At 44.2% G+C, this 27,656-nt stretch overlaps 1 protein-coding gene across 6 annotated transcripts; it reads right to left on the reverse strand.

The window, feature by feature from the left end:
• Nucleotides 1–27,631, reverse strand: gtf2ird1 (GTF2I repeat domain containing 1). Of its 6 annotated transcripts, none has more exons than XM_084029249.1 (27): nucleotides 20,259–20,369; nucleotides 20,042–20,171; nucleotides 18,960–19,101; nucleotides 17,787–17,963; nucleotides 16,353–16,536; nucleotides 13,998–14,323; nucleotides 12,803–12,898; nucleotides 11,605–11,688; nucleotides 10,736–10,919; nucleotides 9,225–9,250; nucleotides 8,696–8,822; nucleotides 8,361–8,404; nucleotides 8,107–8,187; nucleotides 7,046–7,219; nucleotides 5,241–5,279; nucleotides 4,753–4,833; nucleotides 4,362–4,545; nucleotides 4,196–4,257; nucleotides 3,617–3,688; nucleotides 3,270–3,537; nucleotides 2,660–2,688; nucleotides 2,509–2,556; nucleotides 2,344–2,421; nucleotides 1,840–2,032; nucleotides 1,485–1,522; nucleotides 1,300–1,406; nucleotides 1–884 (listed from the first exon to the last, which is right to left on the reverse strand). In XM_084029249.1, the coding sequence occupies exons 2-27, from the start codon at nucleotides 20,165–20,167 to the stop codon at nucleotides 816–818; spliced, it is 3,039 nt and encodes a 1,012-aa protein (XP_083885375.1). In that variant the 5' UTR covers nucleotides 20,168–20,171; nucleotides 20,259–20,369; the 3' UTR covers nucleotides 1–815. The 6 variants fall into 6 exon arrangements, with proteins under 6 accessions (XP_083885375.1, XP_083885379.1, XP_083885378.1 ...); XM_084029253.1 differs by lacking the exon at nucleotides 20,259–20,369 and adding an exon at nucleotides 27,242–27,631 and having other exon boundaries at nucleotides 2–884; nucleotides 4,753–4,830; nucleotides 7,058–7,219; XM_084029252.1 differs by lacking the exon at nucleotides 20,259–20,369 and adding an exon at nucleotides 27,242–27,631 and having other exon boundaries at nucleotides 2–884; nucleotides 7,058–7,219.
• Between the last annotated feature and the right edge of the window lie 25 nt (nucleotides 27,632–27,656).

Here is a 27,656-nt window from a genome sequence, read left to right on the forward strand (position 1 = left end):
CAACAAAATAAAAGTGCAAGGCAACACATTTTATTTCAAAGGCCTGATTGGCGTTAAGGTACAGCATATTAAATATCGTTAGTCCGGAGACGGCCATCGCAGAATAACATACCATTCCTTCCTTTACATGATACATTCAGGTTGACTTTAAATGAGAGAGTTTGTACATATCGTTATGTTAATGCGGTTATAACATTAAAAAAAGGCTGTTTACTGCTGCAGGACTTCCTGCCGCTGTTCGAGTCCGAACGAAGACGCTTCGTTGCTGCGGTCTAATCCGATCTCAGCGGTTACCATAGTTACTGAGTGTCTAGTAGCATCTGTGTTAGTGTTGTGATAGTTCCTCAAGGAGCCGTATAACAGAATAATGTATTTTACATCCCTGCACATAATGTTATATTTCAATAAATATAATAAATAAAAAGTACAAATATCTGAATATTATGGAACCAGATCGTTATCAAAGACATTTTGTCGTCGTTGTTGTTTTTGTTGTCAGTAATACATTGCAACCAAATGCCGGATACAGCAACGTGACTCAGTGGATGGACACGTCGTAAATGCAAGGGCTTTAGTAATATTCAAAAAACAAAACAATATTACTGTCGTGGTCAACTTTCAGAAGGAAAAACCAAAGCGGTCCCCGCCGGCAGCGTCGGAGGCGGGACAACAGCCGCCACGTTGTTAATCCACGTACGTTGTGTTGTTCCTGTCGGCGGCGGGGGCGGAGTCAAACCGGATCACTCGGTCCGGAGAGATGACGTCATCTCGGCACTCTGAAGTGTTCATGAGGAAGAGTCGTCCAGCCGAGTCCTTCAGTAGTTCACTTTCCCAGGGAGCTGCACGTTGACGCCGCTGTAGTCCACCATGTACATGGGCCACTGCTGCAGGCAGGCAGACAGACAGGCAGACAGACAGACAGGCAGGCAGGCAGGCAGGCAGGCAGACGCAGACAGACACACACACACACACACACACACACACAGAGACAATAGAGGAAATCAGTCTTAATGGTGGAGGAAATGCTTTCATGAGCACAAATCGGTCGTTGACCTCAAACAGCGTTTTAATATTCGCCGTCAGTCGTTCCAGTTAAACACACAAATGCGTGTTTGGTAGAAATCAAATGACATTAACCGTTTTGAGGACATTTTTGTGGAAAGCATCAATGCAACAGACAAAAAAACACACTGACATTTTAGGTTATTTTGCTTCCATGAAATGTCATATTTCTAGTAGATAGATTTGTATTCATATTGTAATATTTAATTGTTTTTAGGTGCCCTTCGTGAAACATACCATCACTGGAATCTGATTGGTCGACATCAGGTCGGGGGAGGCGGCCACTCGGTTGCTCTGCTGGACTCTCTTACGCTTCCGCCGATTGGTGGAGGCGTCTGTTCCTGCTGGAGACACGGCGCTGGTTATTTGTCTGTGGCGCTGAGAGCGCCACGCCGACTGACACGGGAACGTACCACGCCTACCTGTGTTACAAGCTTGGCTGCAGATCTCTGCAAACGGTCTGTGAGAGAGGAGGAGGAGGAGGAGGAGGAGGAGGAGGAGACAGGCAGTTTCATGACTCAGCAGAAATAAAACAGTTGGGTGATTCGCTTCAGAGCGCCGTGCACTCGTTTCTCTCTTTGCCTCCATTCTTTCATCGTAGCTTAACCGCCTGAACGTCAAAATATTGTTCACCATTTCATGATTTATATTTGCTGCTGAGGAGGATTTATTCTTTGACATCTCAGAGGCTGGATTTTAATCCAAAGCATAAAGAAAGCATAATGAGCTTAATTCCCAGTGAAATTCTGTACGCGGTGGCGGCGTCTCAACACTCACTGGAGCTGGCTCTTGATGTTGAATGTGATTTTCTCCGCCGCTTGGAGGATCTTCTCCAGGCACACGATGTCGTAGGTGTTGGGGTTTCGGAAGGCCATATCGTCCGGAAGGCCGCCCACTTCTACGGACTCCGGACTGCCACGGATTAGCTTGTAGGGGACCACGACGGAGCGGTCTAAGCCCAGAGCTTCACCTGAACACACCACGATCAAAGACACAACACAGCCGGCAGGAATTAAGCTTTGTGGGCACCTGCAGGGAGCTGCAGACGGGAGGACAAAACGCTACTTCATACAATATTACAGATAGACGTTCTACTGTGGGAATATATCAAGCGATCCCCCTCAGAAATGTGCACTGCTGTGCTGCAAATACCATGCACATTATGTGTCCTTTCTTCTTAGTGCACACACACGGACAACATTGTAATAATAAATACAAAAGGCGCTAACAGATGATGTGATTTATAACAATCTAACTCGAAGTCGGTGCTCGTCTATTTACCGTATTTCTTGTTGAACAGTTCCTTGACTTGCTCTCGGAGGACGACTTTCTCCCCCATGCGGTTGATGTCGTCGTCATCTGTCGGGTGAAAACAAAGTTATCAACGACTTCAAGAATACAAAGCTTACTGAGGAGGCGGCGGCAGCACGGCCGTGTTCCACTCACCGTTTATGGAGGCATAGGCCTTCTTTAGTAAAGTGACGCGTCGAGGTGCTGATAAAAAAAAAAAGTTCTGTATTATTATTATCATTATTATTCATATTACGTGACGTTAGTATGACCAGACGTTATGATAACAATCTAATTCTGTTCTTACCTGGTTTTGGAATGAGTCCTTGAAAAGGTCTGGAAAGAAGGAGCAGAAAGTCAAGTGATGCCTGAATGTTCAAGGTTTAACAGATCAAAGCCTAAACACAACTGAGGCTTGATGTATCCAACGCAACAGAAATGTGAAACATTTACCTGCGAACATGATACGTGCTGGGCTTTTATTGTGAAAGGTAAGAATAGAAGGAGTGGATCTGGTCGAACATGATACGTGCTGGGCTTTTATTGTGAAAGGTAAGGACGGAAGGAGTGGATCTGGTCGAACATGATACGTGCTGGGCTTTTATTGTGAAAGGTAAGAATGGAAGGAGTGGATCTGGTCGAACATGATATGTGCTGGGCTTTTATTATGAAAGGTAAAATCGGAAGGAGTGGATCTGGTGGAATATGATACATGCTGGGCCTTTATTGTGAAAGGAAAGGAAGGAGTGGATCTGGTGGAATATGATACGTGCTGGGCTTTTATTATGAAAGGTAAGATCGGAAGGATCTGGTCTGGTTGGCACCTCGTCTTATACATATGGATCCAACCTGCGTTCTAACGTGATTGGCTGAAGCCTTCATTGGCAGTGAAACAGCTCGGAGAATCTACTGCCCACCTGGTGATGGTGAAATTGATTTTGTCGGCGACCGCCAGGATCCTCTCCAGGTTCTGGGAGCCGAAGGTGCAGGGCTTCCTGAAGGGGATGCCGGGGGGAAGGCCCTCGATGATGACCGAGTCGGGATTGTTCTTGATCCTCTTGTAAGGCACTTGGACTGGGTACTTGATGCCCAGTGCCTCCCCGTACTTCCTGTTGAACAGGTCCTGGACCTGCTCCCGCAGCGTGTTGGCCAGGTCGATCCTGGACAACTTGGACTCCAGGCACTCTGCAGAGAGGAGAAGACGTTTCAGCTGGAGCTCCGTTTACAGCATCAACTCTAAGCTTGAGGGGGAACCCGGACCTACCTGAGAAACCAGGTCTCTTAGATAACGCTGCAGTGTCCTCTGTCACTGGTGTTGCATCCTGAGTGTCCAGTTCTTCAAAAACAAAACATTCAGAACTTTGGTTTTTGTTGCTTCTTAAGATTTACGTTCAGAGCTGCTGATTGTTTCCTGCAGCTGTCACAGCTAACAGTTAGTGACGGGAAACCCCTGTTTCCCTCGGAGGAGCCGCTTTCAACTAGCACATGAACTGGATTTACCCTCTCCCTGTAAAGCACGAGGAGGACACGGCAGACAGCACCTTAAAGCTGCATTATTAACTTTCCAGATGGTGGAATGTTCTGCAGCCTTCCTTCTGTCTGAGAACATCCTCCAGAGCTGAAGGTTAAATGTCGAACTCATCAAGCAGATGGCAATCAACTCACAAAAAGCAACTGCAGGCGTTGACCCACTGAGGGATTGGAACCCCAAAGCATCATGGTAAACGAAGTGTTCTGACTTGCTGAACGGCCATAAACAAACTGCAACAATCAGCCAGATCTAACCGTCTTTATTTACATTTAAATACACCATCTATGACATGAGTGTGCGAGAGGGACTCACCAGGATCACAGATGGGCATCGAAGGCATCTCTTGTTTTACTTGCTCAGCTAGCAGCTCCGGCCTGGAGACGGACAGAAAGACTTTTACACTCTTTACAGAATCCCGTTGTTTAAATACGGAGGTGATGGGCTGCAGCAACAGTCGTCCCTGTCCCTGTACTCCCACCTTTTGATGACGAACTGGATCTGACTGCCAGCAGCTAAGATCTTGCGCAGCTTGGCCGCCCCGAAGCAGTTGGGCCTCCGGATGGAGACGCCCTCCGGCAGGCCGCTGACGTACAGGTCCTCCGGGTACATCTGGAACTTGGAGTAGGGCACCTTGGCCGGCTCGGGCAGGCCCAGAGCATCGGCTGAGGAGGAGGAGAGGCAGGCTGGTGCTCACTATTACAGTCGTATGACGTTATCGATATTAATGGGACTATTAATTAACTGTAGATATCAACATGAAACCTCCACGTTTCATCACTTACATTAAGACAATGTACGTTTTAACATAAATAATAAAATAGCAGAGTGTGAAGAAGGATTGGTGGCGTCCTGAGCTCCAGGCTTCTTACCGTACTTCACGCTGAAGAGGCTCTCCACTTGTCTCCGAAGCTGAAGAATCATTTCACTGATGTCCTCCACCAAACTGCCTGCTAGACGAGTCAAACAGAAGAAACGCTGAGTCGGACCACCGGTGTGACTAACAGACTGGGTGGGGTCTCAATCAGGGATGACACAGGGTTTTATTGCGGATTATTAAAGACTTACAAGGTGAATTTCTATTATCCGGATGAAGACTGAAGCCAAAAAGCTTTCTAGCTTGCTTTCAGGATATCAAGACCAGGTTTTTTTTAAACAATAATTATTTATTTATACACTCGAAAATATTTTTGAATTTATACATGATCATTTTTTCCTCCTTCACAATCTTCTTGAAAAAAAAGAAGAGATGTGTTCCAGTATTTTAATGATTATCGGGAAAACATTGTGAATTATCATGCGTCTGCTAGTTAGATTCTACGGCGTCTTTTTCACACAGCTATGAAATGTGAAACGTTACCTTCAGAAGATCTTCTGATGCTCGGTGACAGAGCTTCAGCTGCAAGAGGAGAAAACACATGCTTTCAGACTCTTACGACCAATAAATCAGATGTTAGCAGGCGGAGTTATTATTGATTACGAGCTCACGGAGAACCTTTGCAGAGGGCTTATTTATTTTATTATTAATATGACGCTAGATTCAGTCAGCCAGTAGACATGTCCTTCATGATCTACTTTGAGTACACTTAAGAGCCGGTACTATCACTTTTACTTGAGTTAAGAAGTTGAATACACAAGTATCTGTACTTCTACTTGAGGAGAGAACATCTGGACTTTTGACACCTCTGGTGTTTAATGGTGTAAACGTGTCACCACGACCGGCAGGTTGAATGACTGGGATATATATATATATATATATATATATATATATATATATATATATCCCAGTCGTCAGTAGCTCTACATATATATATATATATATATATATATATATATATATATATATGTAGAGCTACTGACGGCAGGGCGGAAGCAGAATAACAGAAGCAGAATAACTCCTGTATGAACCCTTAAGTGCTACATATATTGCAAAATAGCAACAAATCAAGAATCAAATGCAACAGCAAACTGTTCTAAGTGTGACATTCGCTGCACGTACCTTCGTTTTCTTTCCTTTAGGGGTCATTTGTGAAAGAAAAGAAAACTTAAACAAATCAATCATTCAAATTAACAAAACAAAAGGCCTCCTGAAAGCATCGTGGGCTGAGACCAGGATCACATTGAGTGGACTCGTCATTCTCTGTGGCAAAACGTCCAAATGTGAACAAATAAATAAATAAAATGCCTCATTTATATGTTCATTTATTTTTTTTATAAACAAACACGATATTTGAACACTTTGATCACTGATAGTGTAGTGATTTTTAGAATCGGGGTTAGGGTTAGGGTTAGGGTTCTGTATTAAATGCTAAACGTTTTATACACCTAACTTAATATCCCTTAAAGCATAAAGGGTAAGTGCTGCAACACCAATATAATGAAGGTGAACTGAATTACAGCATTGGCATGTATCTCATAAGCCGCATCGTCCTCTTTGGGTGAACGAAGAAAGAAATGTCTATAAAAACCCTTTAATAAACGAGGCTGGTGTTTTACAGAGAGAGAGGAGTCCACTCAGATGTCTCGGTCACCTCTCGTCATCTGGGTTTCATGGCAGACAGAGGAAGGGTTTGGGAGACAGCATCTTTGAAATCTCTAAATCCTTCTGAGCACCAGAGCTACGGGTCAAATCTGGAAATACGCACAATGCATCAGCCTTTCACTCCAATGGCAAAAAAGGTTTGTCAAACAGCTGATCCACGGTGCCTTTCCAGACCAGAGCTAGTGTTTTACTGGGAGGAGAGAAGAGCTACGTAGAGGGGGGGGTGTAAGGTTGGGGGTGTAGCTACCAGTGGCTGGGGGGTGTAAGGTTGGGGGTGTAGCTACCAGTGGCTGGGGGGTGTAAGGTTGGGGGTGTAGCTACCAGTGGCTGGGGGGTGTAAGGTTGGGGGTGTAGCTACCAGTGGCTGGGGGGTGTAAGGTTGGGGGTGTAGCTACCAATGGCTGGGGGGTGTAAGGTTGGGGGGTGTAGCTACCGGTGGCTGGGGGGTGTAAGGTTGTGAGGGAAGTGGGAGAGAATAAAAAGTATCTGAGAAAAAGTGTTTTCATACGTGTGTCGGCTCATTTAGATCCCTAAAGATCAGTGTGGGGCGGCACCACGCTGGCTGGCATTCCAGGGGGGGGGGGGGGGGGGGGTGAAATGGGGGTGACGGGGTTGGGGGTTACCTGCGTGGTTACCTGCGTGGTTCTCCATCTGGTGATGGGGAGCAGGGGGAGCAGGGGGAGCAGGGGGAGCAGAGGGAGCAGAGGGAGTAGAGGGCGAGGCCGTGGCTGGACACGCTGCAGGGGCGACCGGCTCGGCTACAGACTCGCTGGGCTCCTCCCCACTCGTACCAGCGTCTGAGGAACAGAGAGGTTTCATATCCGGGTTAGTCGGGGCTGAAGAGAACTACATGCACTTTAGGTTTAACAGCTTACAAGAACATTTCACTGTGTGGAGGAACTGTCTGGTCCCCCAGAGGTCTAGATAGTAGCTCACATTAGTCCAGAGACCAGACCAGACTATGTGGAGGAACCAGAGACTGTCTGTGGTCCCCCAGAGTATTTACGTCTAGATGACCTTATTTGGAGTTGTTATGGGAATTTTGGACGTTTGTTATTTATAATCAGAATCTTTGTCAGGTCAGACGATCCGGATCTCCTCTTCTCAACTGTTATGCTATGACTAAAATGAATGCCTGTGTACATCTTGTCTTAGATAGGACATGAACCATCTTTTGTCTACGGTATGATTCCTCCTCCTCAAAAGGGACATTCCTGCTAGACTCAGGGTCGTTCCTGCTGACTCTGAACCTTTGCATCAGAAGGCAGGGGTGAACATTATTTTCCTCTGCGGACGAAAATACTTTGTTGAATAAACCTCGGAGAAAAAGCTGATCCTGGTTGTTGATCTTTACTGGGCAGATTCATTTTTCCACAACAGAGTGTTGATGGAGCAGCTACAATGTTAGCGTAGCCTAGCAGCCATCAACCAAACTCCATTCAGAAAACGTTTTAAAAGTAGTTATCTCGTTGTTCTGATCAGTATAACCCTGGCACCTTGCTCCGACACCACGGTAACTTAAAGACCCAGAACCTAGAGCTGGACCTTGTAAGACCCATTAAGACTTCTGGTTCTGCTCGTGTCCCCACCATGTTTAGTATACGCGGCTCAAAAACCTCATCATCATCCAGCCGAGAGCTTGGACGCCATCAATGGACCAACGGGCATCGTTTTGCACACTTACCGGGCACTGTGACTTGAATGATGTCCCCATCTGGAGGCTCCGTTTTAATCCGTTTCAAAGGAATGCAATCGCCTGAAGGACCTGCGGGCATCCAACAGTTGATTCCACCTGAGTGAGTGTGTGTGCGTGTGTGTGTGTGTGTTTTAAACGCTGCTTTCAAACTTCAATTTGCTACCCGGGGCATGAACCTCTCTGTTACTTCAGACAGCACAAAATATTTTTAACAATGCAGAAATGCTTTTATTTGCACATACCTGCTTCACAGTCAGCCAAGGGACTCACGCATGCACTCGCTGATCTGTGAGATTAAATAAAAAACACACTCAAGTGACTGCCAGATTACAAAAGGTTCATTAAAAATGCATGAGCAGAAAACTGGCTTCTAACTGTGTGAACACGCTGGAATGAGATGTGTTAAATAGTGCAGATTTGGATTAAAGAAACACTTTAAACCTTAAAGTTATCATTTTTACGTCAATTCATAAATCATTGAATAATTTGTTTTCATTAAGTCCACACTTGGAGTGGTTCGCTGCCGGCTCACGTTTCCACGTCACGACCTATGACCTCCTGAGGGCGGGGCTCTGACCTGCTGCTGTGAGGATGGCTGACCAGCTCGGCCGCGGTGGGCGGGATGCTCAGGTTGTCGAGGAAGCCGTCGTCGGCCATCGAGCCGAGCTCGTGCTTGCCCTCCTCCCTGGCGATCTTACCGGCAGCTTCAACAAACAAGACACGGAGAAGATAAACGGCCTGGAAATCTAGAAGAACACCTGACAGAGCAGTTTCCTGTCAGCCAGCTGCTGTAATTCACTGTGAAGATTCTAGCAAATATCGTACAACTTAACGACGGTGCACAGAGCACACATGGAATCCTCCAGAAAGTAATTTGATGTTCCCCAAAGTTCCCTGTATGATGCGTTTGTGCTCTCTTCAGTAAAAACCCCTACTTTAGCTACAGGTTAGCTGTTATACTACACTACAAACAGACATTTTTTAACCAAAATACACATTTTGCAATCCTTGAAAGACTGGTACATTTTCCAGTATAATTAGCAGCATGTTTTATTAATGAGCTCATATACATGAGAAAATGGTATTGAGAATATAAATCGTCTTACCAGTGAAAATCCTTTCATCAAACATTCTGCAATATAAAGAAAAAAAGAAAATAGGCCATTAGTGAGTTCAAAGAGTGTTTTAGCTCTTCGGGGAAAAAAAACTGCAAATGTGGAAACACATCATTAACAGCTTCTTCAGCACATTAGATGCTCTTTAAACAATCAGTCTCAGTCAACAGTCATGTAAATGAGTCGTTTCCTGTCATCGCTGAATCCCTCCGTCTAAAAATAACTTTGGATCGCTCGGATGGGAACTGTACTTCTGGATCCGTCCGACGCTTTCCTCTCCTCCTGCTGCGATCCTAATTAATCTTCAGACTGTTTCCGTTTCTCTACATCCAACTGTTTTGAGATTGAACTTCTGAAAAAAGTTGCAGCCAGCCAAGAGGAGCACAGCTCGGGTACTTTCCTCTAAGATTTACTAGCTGACCTACCTAAATTCAGATGACCTCATTTTATATCGGGGTCACTGCTGAACAAGACCAACGGTCTAGAGAAACAGTCACAATGAGTTGTTAAGCTGTAGTGGGTTAAACATGGAACAGTTGGTGGCGCTAGAGAGGGGATCGTACTCACCGGATGACACCTTTAATTCATGGCTATGAATACGGACGGCGTAGTTTATTTTTGAGTCAGTCCCACATGCCCCGCCCATCCGCTGTGAGCGCCCTCTAGAGCACCAGATGTGGAATAATCTGTCTTGTTTGAGGAACTTCAGCTAAAAGCTAGCGGTGACCAGCGAGCCTTTTTCTTTTTAAAGATTAACCATCATCACGATCACTCATTAACGTTGGAAATATCATGCAAAGGCAACAAAGACCAGCGAGCGTTGAGCTTTAATTGAGATATTGAAGCGCTCACACACGTGGATTCAAAACAAGGTCGTGATTACATGCGATATCGTACGGACGCAAATAAACAGCAAGTCTGCGGCTTTAAATGGGAGCGAAGTTCTGAGTTATTGCAGCTATAATTAACGATCAGTCAGTTTTTAATGGACAGTCTGTCAACAAAAGAACGTGCCAAAACTGAACATCAGGGCCGGCAGCTGGAACGTCGCCCAACCAACGGCAGTGTGATGCAATTCTGAATTAATCACATTTCCAATCTTACCTAATTCTATTAACACTAATGAGCTGCCTGCAGGATTCGTTAAAAAGATGTGTTATCTCAAACAAGGCATGGAGGCTCATTTGAATTAGCTAAAAAAAACAAATGGATGGGAAAGAGAAAGTCATTTGGGACATGAATGGAAATGGTTTAGCAGCCAGCGGGACGCGGCGCTGAAGAAACAGACGTTTGACACACAGATGGTGTAGGCTGGCTTGCTTGGTGGCGCTTAATTAAAGAAGTATTTTCAAAATAAAGGGCTAAGAGGTGAGCCCGCACTGTCATGCCAATAATCGACGCTCAGTGACTAAATTAAGACAACGACACAAGCTTTTCCTTGAAAATCTAGTGCGTATATTATCCAAATAAAGTGCTAATAATAAAAAAACAGCAACGGTTACCGTTTGACAATGAAGCGGATCCCGTGGCGCTCGTCCAGGATGCGTTTGAGCTTAGGAACTCCGTAGGTACAGGGTCTCTTGAAGGGGATCTGGTCAGGGATGCCGATGATCTCCACGGCTCCGGGGTCGCAGGCTATTTTGCGGTAGGGGACAGGCACCATGTGGTCTAGACCCAGGGCCTCAGCTGGAGGGACATAACATGTTTGATGATGTTTTTGATCACGATCCACGATGAAATCCCAAATAAAAACCCTCTCTGTTATAACCAAGCACTGAGCTCCAAACAGGCTTTGCTGTATCGCCCCCAACACCAACCAGCAGTGTGATTCACTTGGATATTCACTTCCACTATAAGTCATCGCTGGTTATTCATCTTCATGCAAGTGTAATTCATCAAACATTCATTTGCATAAAGGAAAAGCAGCCTCCAGTGGGATGCACACCACATGTGAAGGTTTAAGTGAAGATAATTCCTTCTAAATGGGGAATTAAACTTTAAGGGAATGATAATCGGTGCCGTGGGCTTTGATAACAACCTTCTGGGAACGGATCGCACAGCCGTAAATGTTCCCTTAATTCAAAGAGACACGCAGAATAAGCACGGTTGGATTGCTTACGAGCGTCTTTTGGATACTTTCAAATAAGTGGCAAAACAATGCATGTATTGAAGTTAGCTTGTATTTTTCCTCTTTGTAGGCGTTAACACACATGTCTTGTGAGTTGCTGAGGAAAAAGACGATCAAACTAAAACACTGACCCCGATCCATCACCAACCACAGATTTGCTTGAGGAGGCACCGTAGTTCACCGCTGCCTGTGTGTGACACCGAGGCCCAGACTCAATCTAAACGAAAGAAGAGAGAGGCTTACCGTATCTGCTGTTGAACAAGATCTGAACACATTCTCTCAGTGTGTTGATGTCCTCAGTTTCCCGGATAAAAGAATCCCATTTTTCTGCAAAGAAAGAAGCATGAGAACCGCAGGACGTCCAACGTGCTTCACTGAAGTCATTAACATCCAAATGACCTGAGATTAATCTTCTCCATCTACTCCATGTCAGCTTGGGAAATAAGTCTGCTTATTGGATTACTGACGTCTTAGTAGCTTAGCCCTTCATGGTGCAGGTTTAGTGTAGTTTAGCCGTTGTTCAGTAAACAATGCTTGGCTACTGTCTGAGCCTGCCGATGCTAACAGGCCACAGGAGAACACAAGGACATCTCTGCATCTCTGTGAGCGCAGATCTGAACTTCTATCGGTATTCAGGATATTTATATGTGACTGCATATTATTGCCTGACTGATGGTGGAATTTTGAGGCTGATCCTGCTATCGATATTTGAAAGCATACTTTAACGGTTTTGGAGTGTCCATGTGAAAAATCCTCTATTTGGAGGGTCATACAGCCCTAACTCCTCACCTCAGCTCTCCATGACAACAAGAATCAGGACACCTACCACTACGCATGAACGAGTCAACGGAGGGGTCTAAGTGGGAGTGGGATTGGGCCTTAAACTGATATCGATTTTTTTTTAAGGTGTGTAAAATACGTCCACAGCAGTCCATTGCTTTAATCCCCTGCTGGTGCTCCATCTATACTCCATCTCTATTTTAGGTAATCCACTATGGAGAAGTACCTCATTCAACCCCACTTCAAAACACCCAAACTATACTGGAAATCACACAGAACACCTTCTCATTTCGAGAGATAGAAGTGTATCAATCTTGTCTATCTGTAAGCCGTCCAAAAGGACAAATAATCCCTTTACAGGCTAAATTTCACTCATTCTGGAGATTAAACTGATGAAGTGCTGTCATTTAACCTTTTTGTTTAGAAAAAATTTAATTTTTGTGCAGATAAAATAATCCTTTAAATGCTGCTCTTTAGTGATGACTTTTAATCGGTAGAAAATATTCTCTCAGTCAATATATTTGAGCAATCATTGGCCGAGACAGAATATTTGATTTGAACTTGCTCAGTCCGTCTAACACGTCTATAATAACCAACACTTGTGCGGTGCATTTAAAACAGGCACATTTGGCTCCAGCACATGTCGGTGGTTCAGTCTCACCTGATTTCTCATGCACGATGGAGAAGAGCAGCCGTTTAGAGATGTGGATGCCGGGAGGGCTCTGACCCTGCTCACCAGGTAGCCTCGTCGTCTCGTCTGAAATGCAAACGCAATCCGTTCAGTTCGCTTTCATTTCAGTCAGAGACGTTAGACTCCAGATAGATACGTCAATATGTTATCTCATTGACTTTCAAGATGCAAAAGCACCAGGATAAAGAGTGAAATCTTTCTGAGCGGTTCCCCTTTGCAGTGCTTTTTCTGCATTTTAGGTATGACCTCTTTTCTAGGATTTTAAATATTGGTAAGCAAGTAAGCTCTACTTATTGCAGGATAACGCTGCTTCAGCCTCTCCGGAAAAGTTTATTCCAGGGTGCTGACAAGGTGTTTTCGGTCTGGGATTTTCATGGACAGGATCTCAAGGTGCAGCCAGTTTGGGGACCTCAGAATTGCATCTTTGGTCTTGATGTGGTTAACTTTCACAAGACCGTGACCTTGGAAACGCACTGGAGTCTTGGGGATGAGAGGAAGTCTGAGGCAATAGTTCTCTGCACCTCCAGGTCGGGAGAGAGGGAGTTCACTATCTCTGGGTCATGTCCTTCTAGTCCAGGTGATCTGCTGAGCCGGAAGGCAAAGATCTCGACCTTCCATCTACGTTCCGGGTCTCCCCTATGATTATGAAGGAAATGAGCTTCCTCCGTAGGATGGCTGGGCTTCATCTCAGAGCTCAGACATCCGGAGGCAGCTCGTAGTAGACACGCTTCTCCTTCACGAGGAAAGGCTTCGGGCACGCTCATTAGGTACGACGCCCTGCCGTAGACTCAGAACAAGCTGAAGTAATTAAATGTCTGGTGTACCCTGGGAGCACCTCGGGCTCTCCCAGGAAGAGCTGGATACGTTGCTTAGGGGAAGACTGGAATGACCTCCTCAGCCTGCCGGCCCACGAGCCGGCCCAGAGCGAGCTGACACATGCATGGATGGATGTGAGCCAGTTCACCTGACCTGGTGGCTGTGACTTATACAACTCATTAACAGATACGAGCATTACAAGGAAATGTGCTATGAACGGCTGCTTGAAATAACGAGCGGTATAATGCAACGCCGGAGGAGCAGGATGAAGCACTTAGTCTGAAAAACATGTCTTTTTGTCATGTAGAGAGGTTTTACTTTTCATTATCATTCTGATCATTGTTCTCACCGTTGGTAGCACAGTCCTTGACAGACGTGCTCATCTTGTCCGTCCCTGCTGTCCAGTTGGCCAGTCTGTCCTTGCCCAGGTTGAGGAGGGACATGGGCTTGAAGTCCAGCTTGCTGTCCGGGTGAGGTTTGGAGGACATGGGCATGCCGTACAGGAAGTTTGACAGGACAGAGTTGCTGGAAGCGGCGGGACTTGCCGTGGTGGTGACGACCTGGGCCGCCGCGGTCTTCCCCGGGCCGTGGCTGCTCGGCGTCATGGCGCCGGAGGAAGAGTTGTGATTGACATCGGTGCTGGACTTGGCTTCTCGAGACAAATCTTCTGCAGGCCTGTACGTGTGGACACCAAAGAATCAAGAGGAAAGTAATTTGGAGGGTTTTAATACATCACAGCTTGACATCAAGCTTTCTGTCTGCAAACGGAATCACTTGCCAAGTGTCTCTTGGCTTGTATCAACATTTGCTGCAGCATCGGCTCTTTTTGATATCTGTTCCCTTGATTTTGAAGAAGCGATTAAAAGCTAAATTAGATCAGATGAAGTGTTTCTTTGAGATTTCAACTCTTTACCTTTCCCTCAATCCAACCTGTCGTGTGTTTGTCCAAGAAAAAGTGGCAAACACAAATTCAAGCCTCTCTCTCGACAGCTACACTGTGTTTCATGTTTATTCCATCATACAGTATCAGACACAGGAACCCGCCTATCTATGAGGGCCAGAGACATGTTCGTTAATGGAGCAAACACAGAAGAGAGTCTTTAAACAACTGTTACGCTCCTAAACAGCAAAACTAAATGACTTGGTCGATGCTGAGGACGCACCACTTTTATTCAGACCAAGTACAAGTACTTACATTTCAGTACTTGCCGATACCGAGAACCCATATGAGTGCTTAATACCACCATTACAGTTCTTTGAAAACACTGTAACAAGTCAAAAATACAACATGATGCCGTTACATTTCAATGTTTAACTGATACAAACAGAGCATGTTAATAATTAACTGTGCTATCAGTTAAACAGTTGAAAGAATTACTAAAAAATAGAAAAGCTAAGCAAGTCTCAGAGATGCAGCTTGTCACCTAAAGGAGAATAGTGCTGGTCCACCTTAAAGGTCAGTCCACCTTAAGTGTCCCTGGGCAGGAGCAGCTAGTTCTTAACTTCAGTCTAGTTGAAGCATTTATTGACCGACAAATGAACTGCGCCCACAATGCACTGCTGCATTCTTGCTGAAATGTTACTGCTGACTTCATACTCACACTCTCTCTGTCTCCACCAGACTCTCTAACATTACATCATGTTGGATGTAATGAATGAAAGGCAGAGCGGAGCTTTAGATTCATTCACATTCACAGCAGCGACCGCCACGCTCTCTCTCTCTTCCACTGCTCGCCCTCTCAGCTCGCTCACGTCATCTCTCTCTTTTATTCATAACAGTCCACAAGCCGACAGCCTAACTTTACTTTTAATGCAAACAAAGAAATACGCTCTGCCCCTCATCCTAAATCCATACCATAGTACGTCCTCCTTTGGTGAATGAATCAGCTGTTTGTGTCTGACCAATCAGCGACAGCCATTCCAGCCAGAAAGTACTAACGGACCAGAACTTAATTTAGAGCCTGGTCACTGCAGTTCCTCACAAAGGGTGTGGGGGGAAGATCCTGCGTTTAAAACAATAAGGGATTAAATGTTCAGCTGAAGCGTGAATGATGAGTTCACTTCGTATCAGTCTTGTGGCTGGGAACCTGATGACCTTCAGTATATATTTCCATCGTAGCAACACTCTCCACACGCTGCATTTAATCAGAGCGTCTGTCAACAGGCTCGGTTCACACCAGACTGTCTCCCATGAAGTTACAACTCCCGTCCTTGCTGTCACCTGTTCATTATGTTCCGTTTATAAGCTGTTGGTAGAGTCGACCTGCCAAATAAAGGACCGGCACCGCTGGCCAGGCTCCTTGCTCAGAAAGACATCGGCACTGTGTGAAAATAAATGCTTGATCACCTCACACCAGATTCAAATGTGTTGCTGGATCAGTCTGCGTCAGCCCATAAATCTTACTCTGAACATGGAGCGGCTAATATGTAACCTGAGACTGTTTTTCCACAACTAAATTAAAAGCCTGTCTATCCCTCACTAATACATCACAGCCTGTCTGCTACCAATAAGCAGCTAGAGAAGGTGCAGCCAGGGCAGCTCTGTGCTTGCAGCCATGCACAAGTCTCCATCCCTGCAAAAATTTAAGCGGGAAACTCTGTTCTGGTATGATCGGATGTCAGACAGCTGGTTTCATAATCCGACACGAGTCGAACCAAACGGCAGCGTGCCGCACAATGACACACATGTTCAGGTCAGACTCACCTTTTCACTGAGAACTGGATGCGGTGGCTCTGCTCCAGAATCTTCATCAGCGTCTTGGTGTCATACTCGGAGGGCTTCTTCAGGCCGACTCCCTCGGGCAAACCGTGAGCCACCACGCAGCTGGGGTCCTTCTGGATCCACTCATAAGGCACAGGGACCAGGCTGCTCTTTCCCACGGCCTCACCTGCGTATAGCATGAGGCATTGTGGGTACTTTGTGGGTTTGCAAAGGGTATTTGGGTAGTAAAGGGTATGGTTTTCACTTGCTACCCCTTCTTGTCTTGTATACGGTCTCTTATTTATGATACAACTACGTCTATACTACAAACTACTATTCTACCTACATTGTGCACACATAACTTACATTTGGTGTAGTTATTTATATTTGTATACTTATTTGACTCTTGTCACATTACTATGTTTATGGGCTCTGTTTTTATGAGCACATGGAGCAATTGCAGCAGTACAATTTCCTGAGGGATTAAAAAAAGTCTCATTCTGACCGAAAGTGTGCTTTATAAAAAGGATTTTCTCCCCATAGATTGGGGGCATACACATAAATCAGATCATCCAGTACAGTAACAACCCTCTGCATGCTCCCACATCACATGCAGCCACACTGCTGCCAACACCCCTGCACAGAGCCAACGGGCTGCGAACTTTTAATGCATTATTTTACATTTCTTATGATTTTTCAGTTACCTTGCAGATAGGAGCCTGAAGTCAGGGTTGGGAGAATCACTTAAAAAAATACTGATAACCTGTTTCAAAAATGTATTCAGAAACCTAATCCAAGATGACGATTATTTTCTGTTACTTTTGGATAACCTCAATACCAAATTTGCATATAAAGAGATCAGATATATTCACGGGCGTCGGTAGCAAAACAAAAATGTGGGTGGGACAAATTAAGGGGGGTCCTCCCCCATAATAAGCTTATGGTGGAAGCTGCCCAGCTAGGGTTAGCCTTTAAGCGAGTGTGAGGTGAAAGTAAGGGCAGAAAGCTCAAAGTAAAGCTGGCTCTTTGGTTGTTCGGGTCCGGTTTGGACTGTGGGATACTACAGAATGTAGTTTGACACATGAATGGATTGATTTGGCAAATGAATGGATGATGTGTGCTTATGATATGGTAAAGGGTTAGTTTCTATCCGCATGGTAAATCAAGCCAGAGCATATATTTACCTTTGATTCCCGGTAATTCCCACTGAAAGTGTATACTGAATTTGCAACCTCGGTACTTCCTAATACATCTTGTACAGATTTACAACTGGCAGAATCAAATGTAAAACAAATGTAAAAGTTTGTGCTCTGCTCTTGGATAAGGGGAATCTTTGCTTTGATCGTTTAGGTAAATTATGTTTTCTTTCAGGGATGATGCAAGTCATGATCAGGGTTGGTTAAGAGTTTTATGACATAGAAAGGGGCGACTCCTTACTGTAAAGCACAGTGAAGACTTCCTCCACCATCTTCCTCAGAACAAAGATGTTGGACTGAGTGTCCAACGGAGCTCTTGGTTTCCCGTGCTCACCGTCCTTACTCGGTTTGCTGAGATCGCCTTCCTGGTCTTTGGTATGGGCATTTCCTGTGGTCACATTCTGCAGACACGGCCCCCCTAAAGGCACAAGACGAAAGTCACATCTCGCAAATTCCTCAAACATTCAAAATAACAAGGGCAATATGCAATAATATAGTTTTAAACTAGATGTAGCTTATTTTTTATTATTTTTTACCACTTTTTGTCCATGTCAGAGTCATGGCCTTTTCACACTGAGTCCATTTTTCAACGTGTTGTGTGTTTTCTATTCTAGTTCTTTACGAAGCCAACAGGAACAACGGGCCCCTGGAAGGTTTCACCTTGAATAGCCAGCTTGATCAAATCATACAGCATTATGGGAAGCCATCAAACCTCAATTTGGTGTTAATAGCTGTTTTACTTTAGTGCTCAAGGTCAACAGGTGGGATTTCTGAAAACTTGCACACTAGTTTATAGGAAACAAAGGCTCACATTTTGGGGCAGAAGGTATACTGGAATATTTTCTCACGTCAGCTCCGTTGCCATCTGTGTGTGTGAATGAGGCTAATTGTAAGACGCTTTGTCAGTTAAGGTAGAAAATGCTGCATAAGTGCAGTTATTTACCTTGACTTTAACCTCTGTATGTAACAAGTAGGAAGTGCAACGTTACCTTAATCCTATCTCTTCCTAAACAAGCCTCTGACAGGCTTCCTGTTCTAAAAGTAAGAGTTGAACGCAGTGATGCCTCAGGTAATACATCAAAAGTGACAAGACACTTTGTTGATACATCGTTTAGTCTGATAAATTGTGATAAAATGTGTGAAACTGCGACTTCTTAGCTTTCTGTCGAAGTAATCTCACTTTGAGAAAAACTGCTTGCTGCGTCGTCAGTTATTAAAGCTTTAGGCTGAATCTGCATTTGTGTGATCACAAAACTGCAAATTCCTACGGGGGGAGGGGGGGACAGGTCCGACACAAGTGTATTTATATGGAACTGCTGCAGAGCTGTAGCTATAATGAGGCGGTTGAATGCTCCATCAAGATGAATCACGAAAAAAACCAACCCCCACCATTGCACAGCTGCGCGGAACTTACGGCAAAACTTGTAGAAGTCTGTTTGGATTTCCCTCCTGGAGTTGAGGAACACTCGGCCCTTTTCTGTGCCCACGGCAATCACGCTGTCCTCGTGCACGGTGACGCACGCCACCTCGGCGTTGAGCTTCGACATGGCCATGCACTGCAAAAGCATGGAGGCATCACTTACTCAGAAAGGCAATACTGTGATCTCTGGGGAAGACAACTCGAGAGACGGTTAAGAAAACTAGAAGAGCTGTCGTGCTTGATTGTCTGGTGATCGGGCTGCAACAACTAATCAATTAAATAGATTCTAAAAATATGATCGTGGATTAGTTGGGTCTATGTTGCTGTGACGATTGGGTCTATGTTATGATGCACAACACCCACGGCGGCGAGGTTTCCACGGGGACAGTAAACCAGCAATGCCGCACCTTTTGTAGCTCATGCAGAGAGGGGAAGTGAAGAGGCAAACGTGATTACAGGTTCATTTAAAATCAAACGTAATGACCGGAGTCTTTCTGTTTTGGGATTGATCAATGTAGCTGGGTCCCTGAAAAGGCCATTTTAAAGACAACCCTTGAAAAGTCTACATTCATGGCTGGATTGATTGATACAGATATTAGTTGCATCCCCATTAAAGAAAAACATTTTTTATCCACTTTTTAGCCACCTTCAACCCGGGTCTCTCCAGGCCGACCAAATATAGCCGGTCAACAGGGAAATGATCTGCTGGGCAGAGGCTCCTCCCACTCAAGAGTAAAAATACATAAGAGTTGGTCATTAAACTGTGGCGGGCCGACCTAGACTGTAGGTCATTAATCTGAAATACTGGATTGGTCACGTACATGAGAGTCATGGGATTAATGCGACGATGTCGATGCCTAAACACATCGTGCAGCCCGAAACAAGATACTTCATTTTACCCTCAGATACTCTCACATTGTTGTACATCAATGTATATTCATGTTAACAAGAAATATTCACCATACAAACAGGTGCCGTTTATTGAAATGTATTACGGTGGATTTGTAGTAATTAGCTAAGAGCTGTCAATAAGCAACATACAATGAGATCTGGTGCGAGACTGGATCTATACGTACCACTGAGTCCAGGGCAGACACCAGACTGGTGAGGATCTCCTGTCTGGCCGACACCAGCGGGGCCGGTGGGTCGGCCCGGGAGTTGGTCCTGACGCCATCACATGCCAGCTTCCTCATCTGAGCCATGCCTCTGCAGGGACCAGACGGACACGGTTTAGGCGGGATGCCAGAGGGAGGGGCACGGACAAAACTCTGGACGTGAGAATGCAGCACTGACCTGCATTCAAAGCAGTTTCTGCTGACATCACTTGGTTTGACTTTAAGCAAATATAAGCATGCACTCAGAGCATCGATCTGACACGGGAGTCTCGGAGACGAATGGAGCAAGAAATTGTCCTCAAGGATTTTTACAGAGCTAACGTTGTCGCGTTGAGCTAAAAGCTAACACCAATGCGTTCACGTGAGAGCTGTCAATGTTCCTCTATAATACTATTCGAATTTCATTCCATATTTTTTCAATATTCAAATTATATTTGAATACTTAATGCTCAAATTCAGCCTATTATTAATATTAACTACACTACACAGGCTTATACATTGCCAATGCCAGGGGCGTAGGAACGAGTTTAACATTGGAGGGGACACATATCGGAAACCTGACTGATCCATTAATAGTTCGAAGAGAAATATGTCATAAATGAACTACACTGCAAAACATTCACAAATGTATTTTATTCTTCTAAAAATATACATTTGTAAAGGAAAACACATTTTGAATTGCAGCATTGAACTGATACATATCAAATTAATTCTTTAATTGCAGGCCTTATCATACAGTTTTGTAGACTGATAAATAACATGGGAAGAATATTGATCTAAATTTGAATTAGTATTTTCTGAATACCTTTTCTTTTCTTAGTTGTATCTTATGCCTCAATGAACACAGGCTATGGTTAAAGGGGAAAACAGCATCAAAAATTTTAACATACACCAACTTGTTTTTACTCTCGAGTATGTGATATTATTCCACATTTCCACTAACTAATTGGTGTGTGAAGGTAAACGAAAACAACATTAGAATGGATGTAATGAACTGATAAATATAAATTACTGTGTAGTTCTGATACAAATGAAAGCTAGATAGCACTGTAGTGTTATCCAACAGTGTCAAACGTGCCGTGGCACACAAAAGGTTAAAAAACAATGGCCTAGGCAAAAGAGCCTAAATGTTTTCTCCTCCTGTCATTTGCAGCCACGAATTGCTTGCAAATTGACTTCTTGTCCAGTAAGTCAAGTCTATCCTGATGGACATGACAGACAGCAACATGGTTGAGTCTGTTTTGAGACATTGTGGACCGGAGCCAGGTTTTGAGCCTGCGGAGGACACTAAAACTTCTCTCTGCCTCACAGGATGAAACAGGGACTACCAGAAGCAACCTGACCAGGTTTTCCACTTGCCCAAATAGTCTACGTACCTCTACAGGCAATCCACAAATGATCCCTGCAGCCTCTGCACTGTTGCTAAATGAGTAGCTCAGGCGAAATTTTTGCAAGTTCCCACAATTTCATCGCATAAAATTGCATAAATATGCTGCATAATCAAGGATTTTTTGGCCGCAAAAATCACAAAAAAATACCGCATTTTACTGGAGGAACTGCTGTAGCACCTACCTGCAACTCTGCAGTACTCAACCTCACTGTTAGTGTCCAGCTGGACTTCATCTGAGCTCTAATATGAAAGCAGTGGAGATTAATAAGGCATAGAAAAATACTGATAGGATTGTCAAGAACAAGGGAAAAACAGACAGACAGACTAACTCCTTTCTAGATGTGGGAGATGTGTGACGTTACTTGTTTTCAAGTGACATGGGTTAAGAAAAATAATGTTATTTTTTCAGTCACTTAAATCAAATCGCTTTTTGTCCTTTACTTTACTGTAAAGTCCGCCAGCTTTTGGCTAGTAACGTTCATAATAACAACTTTTACCTAGCAAGAGTGTACTAGTTAGATGTTGAATCACAACATCAGTTTAACATCAACAACTCTAACGTTAGTCTGAAAATATAATTATCCTCCTGGATAAAATTATGACCAACTCACATTTCCTTTCTTTTTTTTTCTTTCCCTGGAGAAAGAAATCATTTAAACTGCGCTGCTGCTGTCTTTTCATCTTAACGGCTCTAACCTGTCGCTAGCCGTTGAGGGGATGCAGCAGCGTAGCGCTGTCTTGCGAGATCACGCGATTAGAGTGGCAGCGATCAGCAGCGGTGACCGCGGTGCAGCCGTTCCGCGGCGCTTACGTCCCCGGTGGAAATCAGGCTTTATGCCCCCAACTTAGCCTTCTAGGCAGGGATTCGAAGGCGTTCGGGGGCATTAGGCATACAACGCCATAGATGGGGCCGGTGACAAGACGCTGTGTTGCGCTTTCAAAATAAAAGCAAGTGAGTAAAATATTTAAAAATCAGATATTTTGCGGTATAATTTTTGGGTGGGACAAATGCGCCTGTCTCGAAAAACCTACGCCCTTGGCCAATGCCATTATCAGCAATGTGGTTGTTTTACTTCCTGTCCACTAGATGACAGCTTTCTAGATAAGTAATAATTAAGAAAGTAAAACAACCACATGGCTGTTCTCCTGGGGACGCTGTCCCCATTGCCATGGCTATGCCCTCCTGCGAGATCTGCCAATGTTAGAAAACACGTTTCTAAAACAATAATAATAAAAAATGATTGAATACTAGTTACAGCCCTAGTTAACGTACTCACAATGACTAAGTTAACGTGGACGCCAGTGAACCGAACTTGACAACCCAGCTGTTGTGATAATTCCCCTCAGAATCACGTCACGCAAGAGGAAAAGTCAGGATATTACTGAACTTGTTCGGATTCATCATGTAACCATGAATGTCTACACAGCAACCCATGGATTAGAGTAAACTTTGAGTTGCTGGTCGACTAAGAAAGTCAAAGTTGTCGACCGACCAACATCCGTGCAGTCACACTGCTAGCACGGCTAAAAGGCGTATCCATCCAAATTCAGCAACTTATTGTTTTCTGGTCTCATGTTTGTCATTTGGAGTCAATTAGAGCACTCACATGATGTCACATGAGTCCCTTCATATTGTGTGTTTTTTCTTCTCCTTGACAGACGGCAGAGGGGGATGAAAGTGACTTCAAGATAACCAAGATAAGTTTCCATAACCGCTGCATGCAGACGGTGGAACCGCACAACACACTTCAACAGGAACTTCCTGTCAAAAAACGAAATCATTTCAACTCCAAATAACACAGGCTACGTCAATTAAAGCAAAGAGGCAAACGGATAGGACCTGTTAAAGGAAAACTGCCCGGCTAAAGCACTATGTTCTCATGGCAACTGAAGCCCGTCTCCTTGGAAACTAATCTCGGGGCATTTGAACAATGCAGCTCTGGCCTTTAATCTCTCCAGACACTGGGAACCATTATGCTAGCCTCTGGCAAGCCCAAACCACTGACTCAATAGAGAGAGGACAGAGGGGCAGAGAGACAGAGAGGCAGGGTGGGTGTGATGGGGGCTCAGCTGCACCAGCCTGAACACGCCAAGTCTATTGGCCGTCTAAATCTGCCTCCCCCAAGGCACACAGCAAACATTAGCCCCCTCCTGAATTATTACAGCCTGGAAATAGATGGCCTCTTTCCCTCACATTTTTAAAAAAAAAGGCCAAAGGAAAGTAGCGCGGAGGAGAAAAGGTGGGGATAAGCATACGCTCTGAATAATGCCATGTCAACTGCCAGAACAATGTCACAGTCGTGTCCTCTGTGCACATTGAACCGTTCAGTGTGGAACAACGTTGAAGAAATGAGAAGCTGATTTTCAGATTCTAATCCTGCAGTCGCTGTGTTGGCAGTGAATAAGGGAAAAGGCTTCGCTTCGACCAAACGAATTTGCAACCTGTTTGATGTTGTGGGCTTTGTCTTTCAGAATCTGTTCAGTGTCATAAAAAGAGACTGATCTGATTCATCGCATATCAGGACGATACGACTCAAACGGCTGGATCAGGTATCCGTGACAATCCCGCGGTTATGTCGGATTATTAACCCGACGTTTCCCACAGGATCCTGAGAGGTAGATGGGGGAGAAATGTTGTACGTTTTAAAGTTAAACGCATCACTCTGGTGCACATTGAGTGCACAATTAAGAGGTACTTTTGGTACTTTAAAGTATATTTATATGCCAATACTTAATATGAATCGTAATGACACAGCAAAGAAGTCACACTCACAAAACATAGTAAATGAGACAGGGGTATTTCATTCATTATGACAACCAAAGTCCAGTTCAGGATCGGGACTGAAAAAATCGGTGCCTCCTTGACAAAAAGGACTTTATGAGTGTGTAAACTGCACTAAGGTGTTTTTTTAAAGAACTGTGTGCTCAAAAGATGAAAGCAACAAACAGGAAACAGCTTCCATTCTCTAACATTTCGACTGATGTCTTACTGTTTGCAACTTGCAGGATTTTTCCCTGCATCTTAAAATCCTGGGCAAACTGCCAGAGTGCCATTTGGAGCTACCTCTAAATGAATTTACTCAGAAAAAACTGCACAAAACCCGTTTAAGAGGACCCAAAGAGGTCTGTAATGAGATAAAACTGTTTACTGATAGAGGGGTACTTTCTTTGGCTACAACAAATCCAAGCAAAGTCAAAATCTACACGAGTCAGTGAAAGTGAATTCATGTTCACATACAACAGGTAGCTATTACAGCTCTACGTCGGGGGTCTTTAGGACAACAAAAGCAGTTACGGACTGGGTCTTTGGGCTTCTGAAATGGGACAAAACATGAGCACATGGAGTAAAAAAAAAGACGATATTAAAACCAGCAGCAATTAACCAACATTTTTACCAACCCCTCTGAAGTCTGAGTTTTGGATGGACAAACAGGCGACTGTTGATCATTTACAACTCGACAACGTGGGAACGCACAATCGTCACCGTTGCCTTAACGAGGTTTCACCGGTTCTAACAGCATTCCAAGAAGGTGACTGGGACTTGTAAACACCCTCCACACCTATTTGGGTGTTTTCAATTAAGTCTGACTAATTAGCTACAATCAGGTGGAAAAAATGGCTGATATTCAAAAAGCAGCAGGAGTTTTTCTTGGAAACAAAGTGTGGATCAGAGTGTTGTTTGTATGTTGCCATACACATTCCTGCCGATGTGTTTCACATTACTCCTCTGAGCTACAGGTGGCAATAAGACGCCAAGAAAACAGCTAATGGCTTTTCCTGAGGAATGCCATGCAACCAACACATTTAGTTTGGCTCCAGGATGCACACAAACTATTTTCAATCAACAGAAACGTTGTTTTCTGTCAAGATAATGCCACTTTTAATTTATTAAGTGTTGGCAGGGACCGTATGTGATTTATAAGTCCGTGTGGTTTGGCATGCTGTTGGGACACTCATTGTTTTGTTAACTTGTCACCGATTCAGGCTGGCTTGCCATTTTTAAACGGTAACTACGCCCCAACTGGCCCGACTGGCTCAAACTGGCACTTTGCCGGTGGGTTTCTGTAAAAGGCACATCGTAAATCAATAATAACAGGTGCAAGAAAACCCAATAGGAAGGTCAGAGAGACATCAATAAATCCGTGCATGTCTACACAGTCAAGACAAAGTTTTGTTCTTAATCCTTGCTCACCTTTTAGAGGTCGCCGGCTTCTTCTGTAGTTTGGCGGCTAAAATAACCAAATAGCTTCAGGACACTTGGATTTCACCCTTTTTGTTAGGTGCTGACATATTTAAATGACTTTAACAAGCAACTGACAGTAAATCAGGGTGTGGTTTGACAATCTATCATAACAAGCGAACAACAACGCGGCCCCTTTGTTTACACCCTGCGCCTGAGGCGGCGGCCTTTTTGGGAATGTCATCACTGATGTAATGATTGTAACTGCTAACAGGAACGAATGGTATAAAAATAAAAAATGCATATTTGGTATAAAATTAAATCAGTTGATAGTAAAGGACGACTATTTTTCCCTCCTTTATTTAGACGTGCACATCATTGATTGAAGCATTTATCGTACCTGCTGTGTATTTACAAACTGAACGTAACTTTACGCTGCCATATTTTGAACCAGCTTAGATATTTTAAAGGTGCACAGAAGGTCAGGGAGTCGGTGAGGGAGAAGAACTACCATTAAGATCACATCACATGAGAGAGAGATGAGACACATTACTTTAGAAAAGATGGACCCAGGAGGGGGGACACTGGAAACCACAGGATATGAAACCTGGGTGCAATAAATAAAATGTCAAGGTCTGTTCCTTCAAAAGGAAATGAGTGAACAGACATAGATCTATGTCTACAACTGTAGATCTACAGTTTCTCTGTCTGGTGAATTCAAGCCACCAGACACTTATATTTATATACTGTATACATGTATATGAATATAAAAGTACAATCAGACAGCTGAGAGTAAAAAAAATAACAGCACTTTTGACTGAACGTTTGTTTTTCAGATGAACACAAAGTAATTGAGTTCGCTTCAACTAAAGTATTGCCTGTTTTATGTTGTAGTTAAGAAACAGAGCTACGTTTATTACGTGATTATAATCAATTAGCGATTATTTTAGCACCGGTTGGGATGAACTGAGACTGTTAGTTGAAGCTTTCTATCCTCCAAACTGCCGAAGTTCAGACGTCTCGTCTCCTCTCCCTCTACACTTGCTAAATTAGCTAGCTAGCTAGCGTGCTTTGTTGTTACAGCTCGCTAACCGTATCAGTGATAGCGATAATGCGGGAGGAAGAGGAGGAGGAGGGGAGGAGAAGGGGGGTCATTTAACTGTATCCTAATCATAAATACAGGCTAACGCTCACAAGGTTACAGGGTTCATCTCGTCGGGTCTAACCCTGAACTAGCTAGAACCCTTTCTGCTCCACCGTGACGGTTTGTCTCACTAATGAGCGCTGGCTGTTAGCTAACGGTATCATAATAACGCTGGGGCTAGCCTAGCCTAGCTTGAGCTAACCAGCTAGCTTGAGCTAACCAGCTAGCTTTACGCTCGTTAGCTCTAACAGCCGTTAGCCCGTTCGTTAGCTAAACGCTAGCACTTTCCTTTCATCTTCGCCCCCCCCGCCCCCCCCCAGTCCAGAAATTAGGTTATAATCTGTAATTTCTAAATGTACAGTCGCGAATAAACAACACGATCCACGCAAAGCAAACTACGTAACCTCTAATGAGTGTTAAAGAAGAGCAGGCAAACACAGATCTCACCTTAATTAGCGATTAAGTAGCCTTGTTGCCGCTGTCAATCCCGGAATAGGTTTATTCCCCGTTTTAATCCATCAGAAACGCTCACGGTTCCCATCCACAATGTAGCCGTCCGTTAAAAAATCGTAATCCGGAACATCGCGACGTGGACTTCGACCGTTTAAACAGCTGTTATTGTCTAATTCTATTAGTTTATTCCTCTCTTTTCGCCCTTTAACAGAGCAGGGTGTCCCTTTCCCCTTTCTTTGTTCTGTAATCCAGTAAAATTGAAACTCATTCGCCTCCTGCTAATCCCAGCCCAACTCAACAACAGCATCTATTGGCTGCGATTTACATACAGGATTAGCGGAGGAACCTCTGGAAAATACCCCGGGCAAACACATTTACATGTCAACGGAATATAATATTATTCTGTTCA

The sequence above is a fragment of the Eutrigla gurnardus genome, assembly GCF_963514095.1.
Source record: "Eutrigla gurnardus genome assembly, chromosome: 15".
NCBI lineage: Eukaryota > Metazoa > Chordata > Actinopteri > Perciformes > Triglidae > Eutrigla > Eutrigla gurnardus.

Bases quoted from the DNA above. Each gene is read 5' to 3' on its own strand.
- gtf2ird1 (XM_084029249.1), bottom strand. From the start codon at position 20,167: ATGGCTCAGATGAGGAAGCTGGCATGTGATGGCGTCAGGACCAACTCC. The intron at 19,102-20,041 runs GTACGTATAGAT...ATGCTTTTGCAG, and splicing joins TGTCTGCCCTGGACTCAGTG to TGCATGGCCATGTCGAAGCT. The intron at 2,033-2,343 runs GTAAATAGACGA...TGGTGTGTTCAG, and splicing joins ACTGTTCAACAAGAAATACG to GTGAAGCTCTGGGCTTAGAC.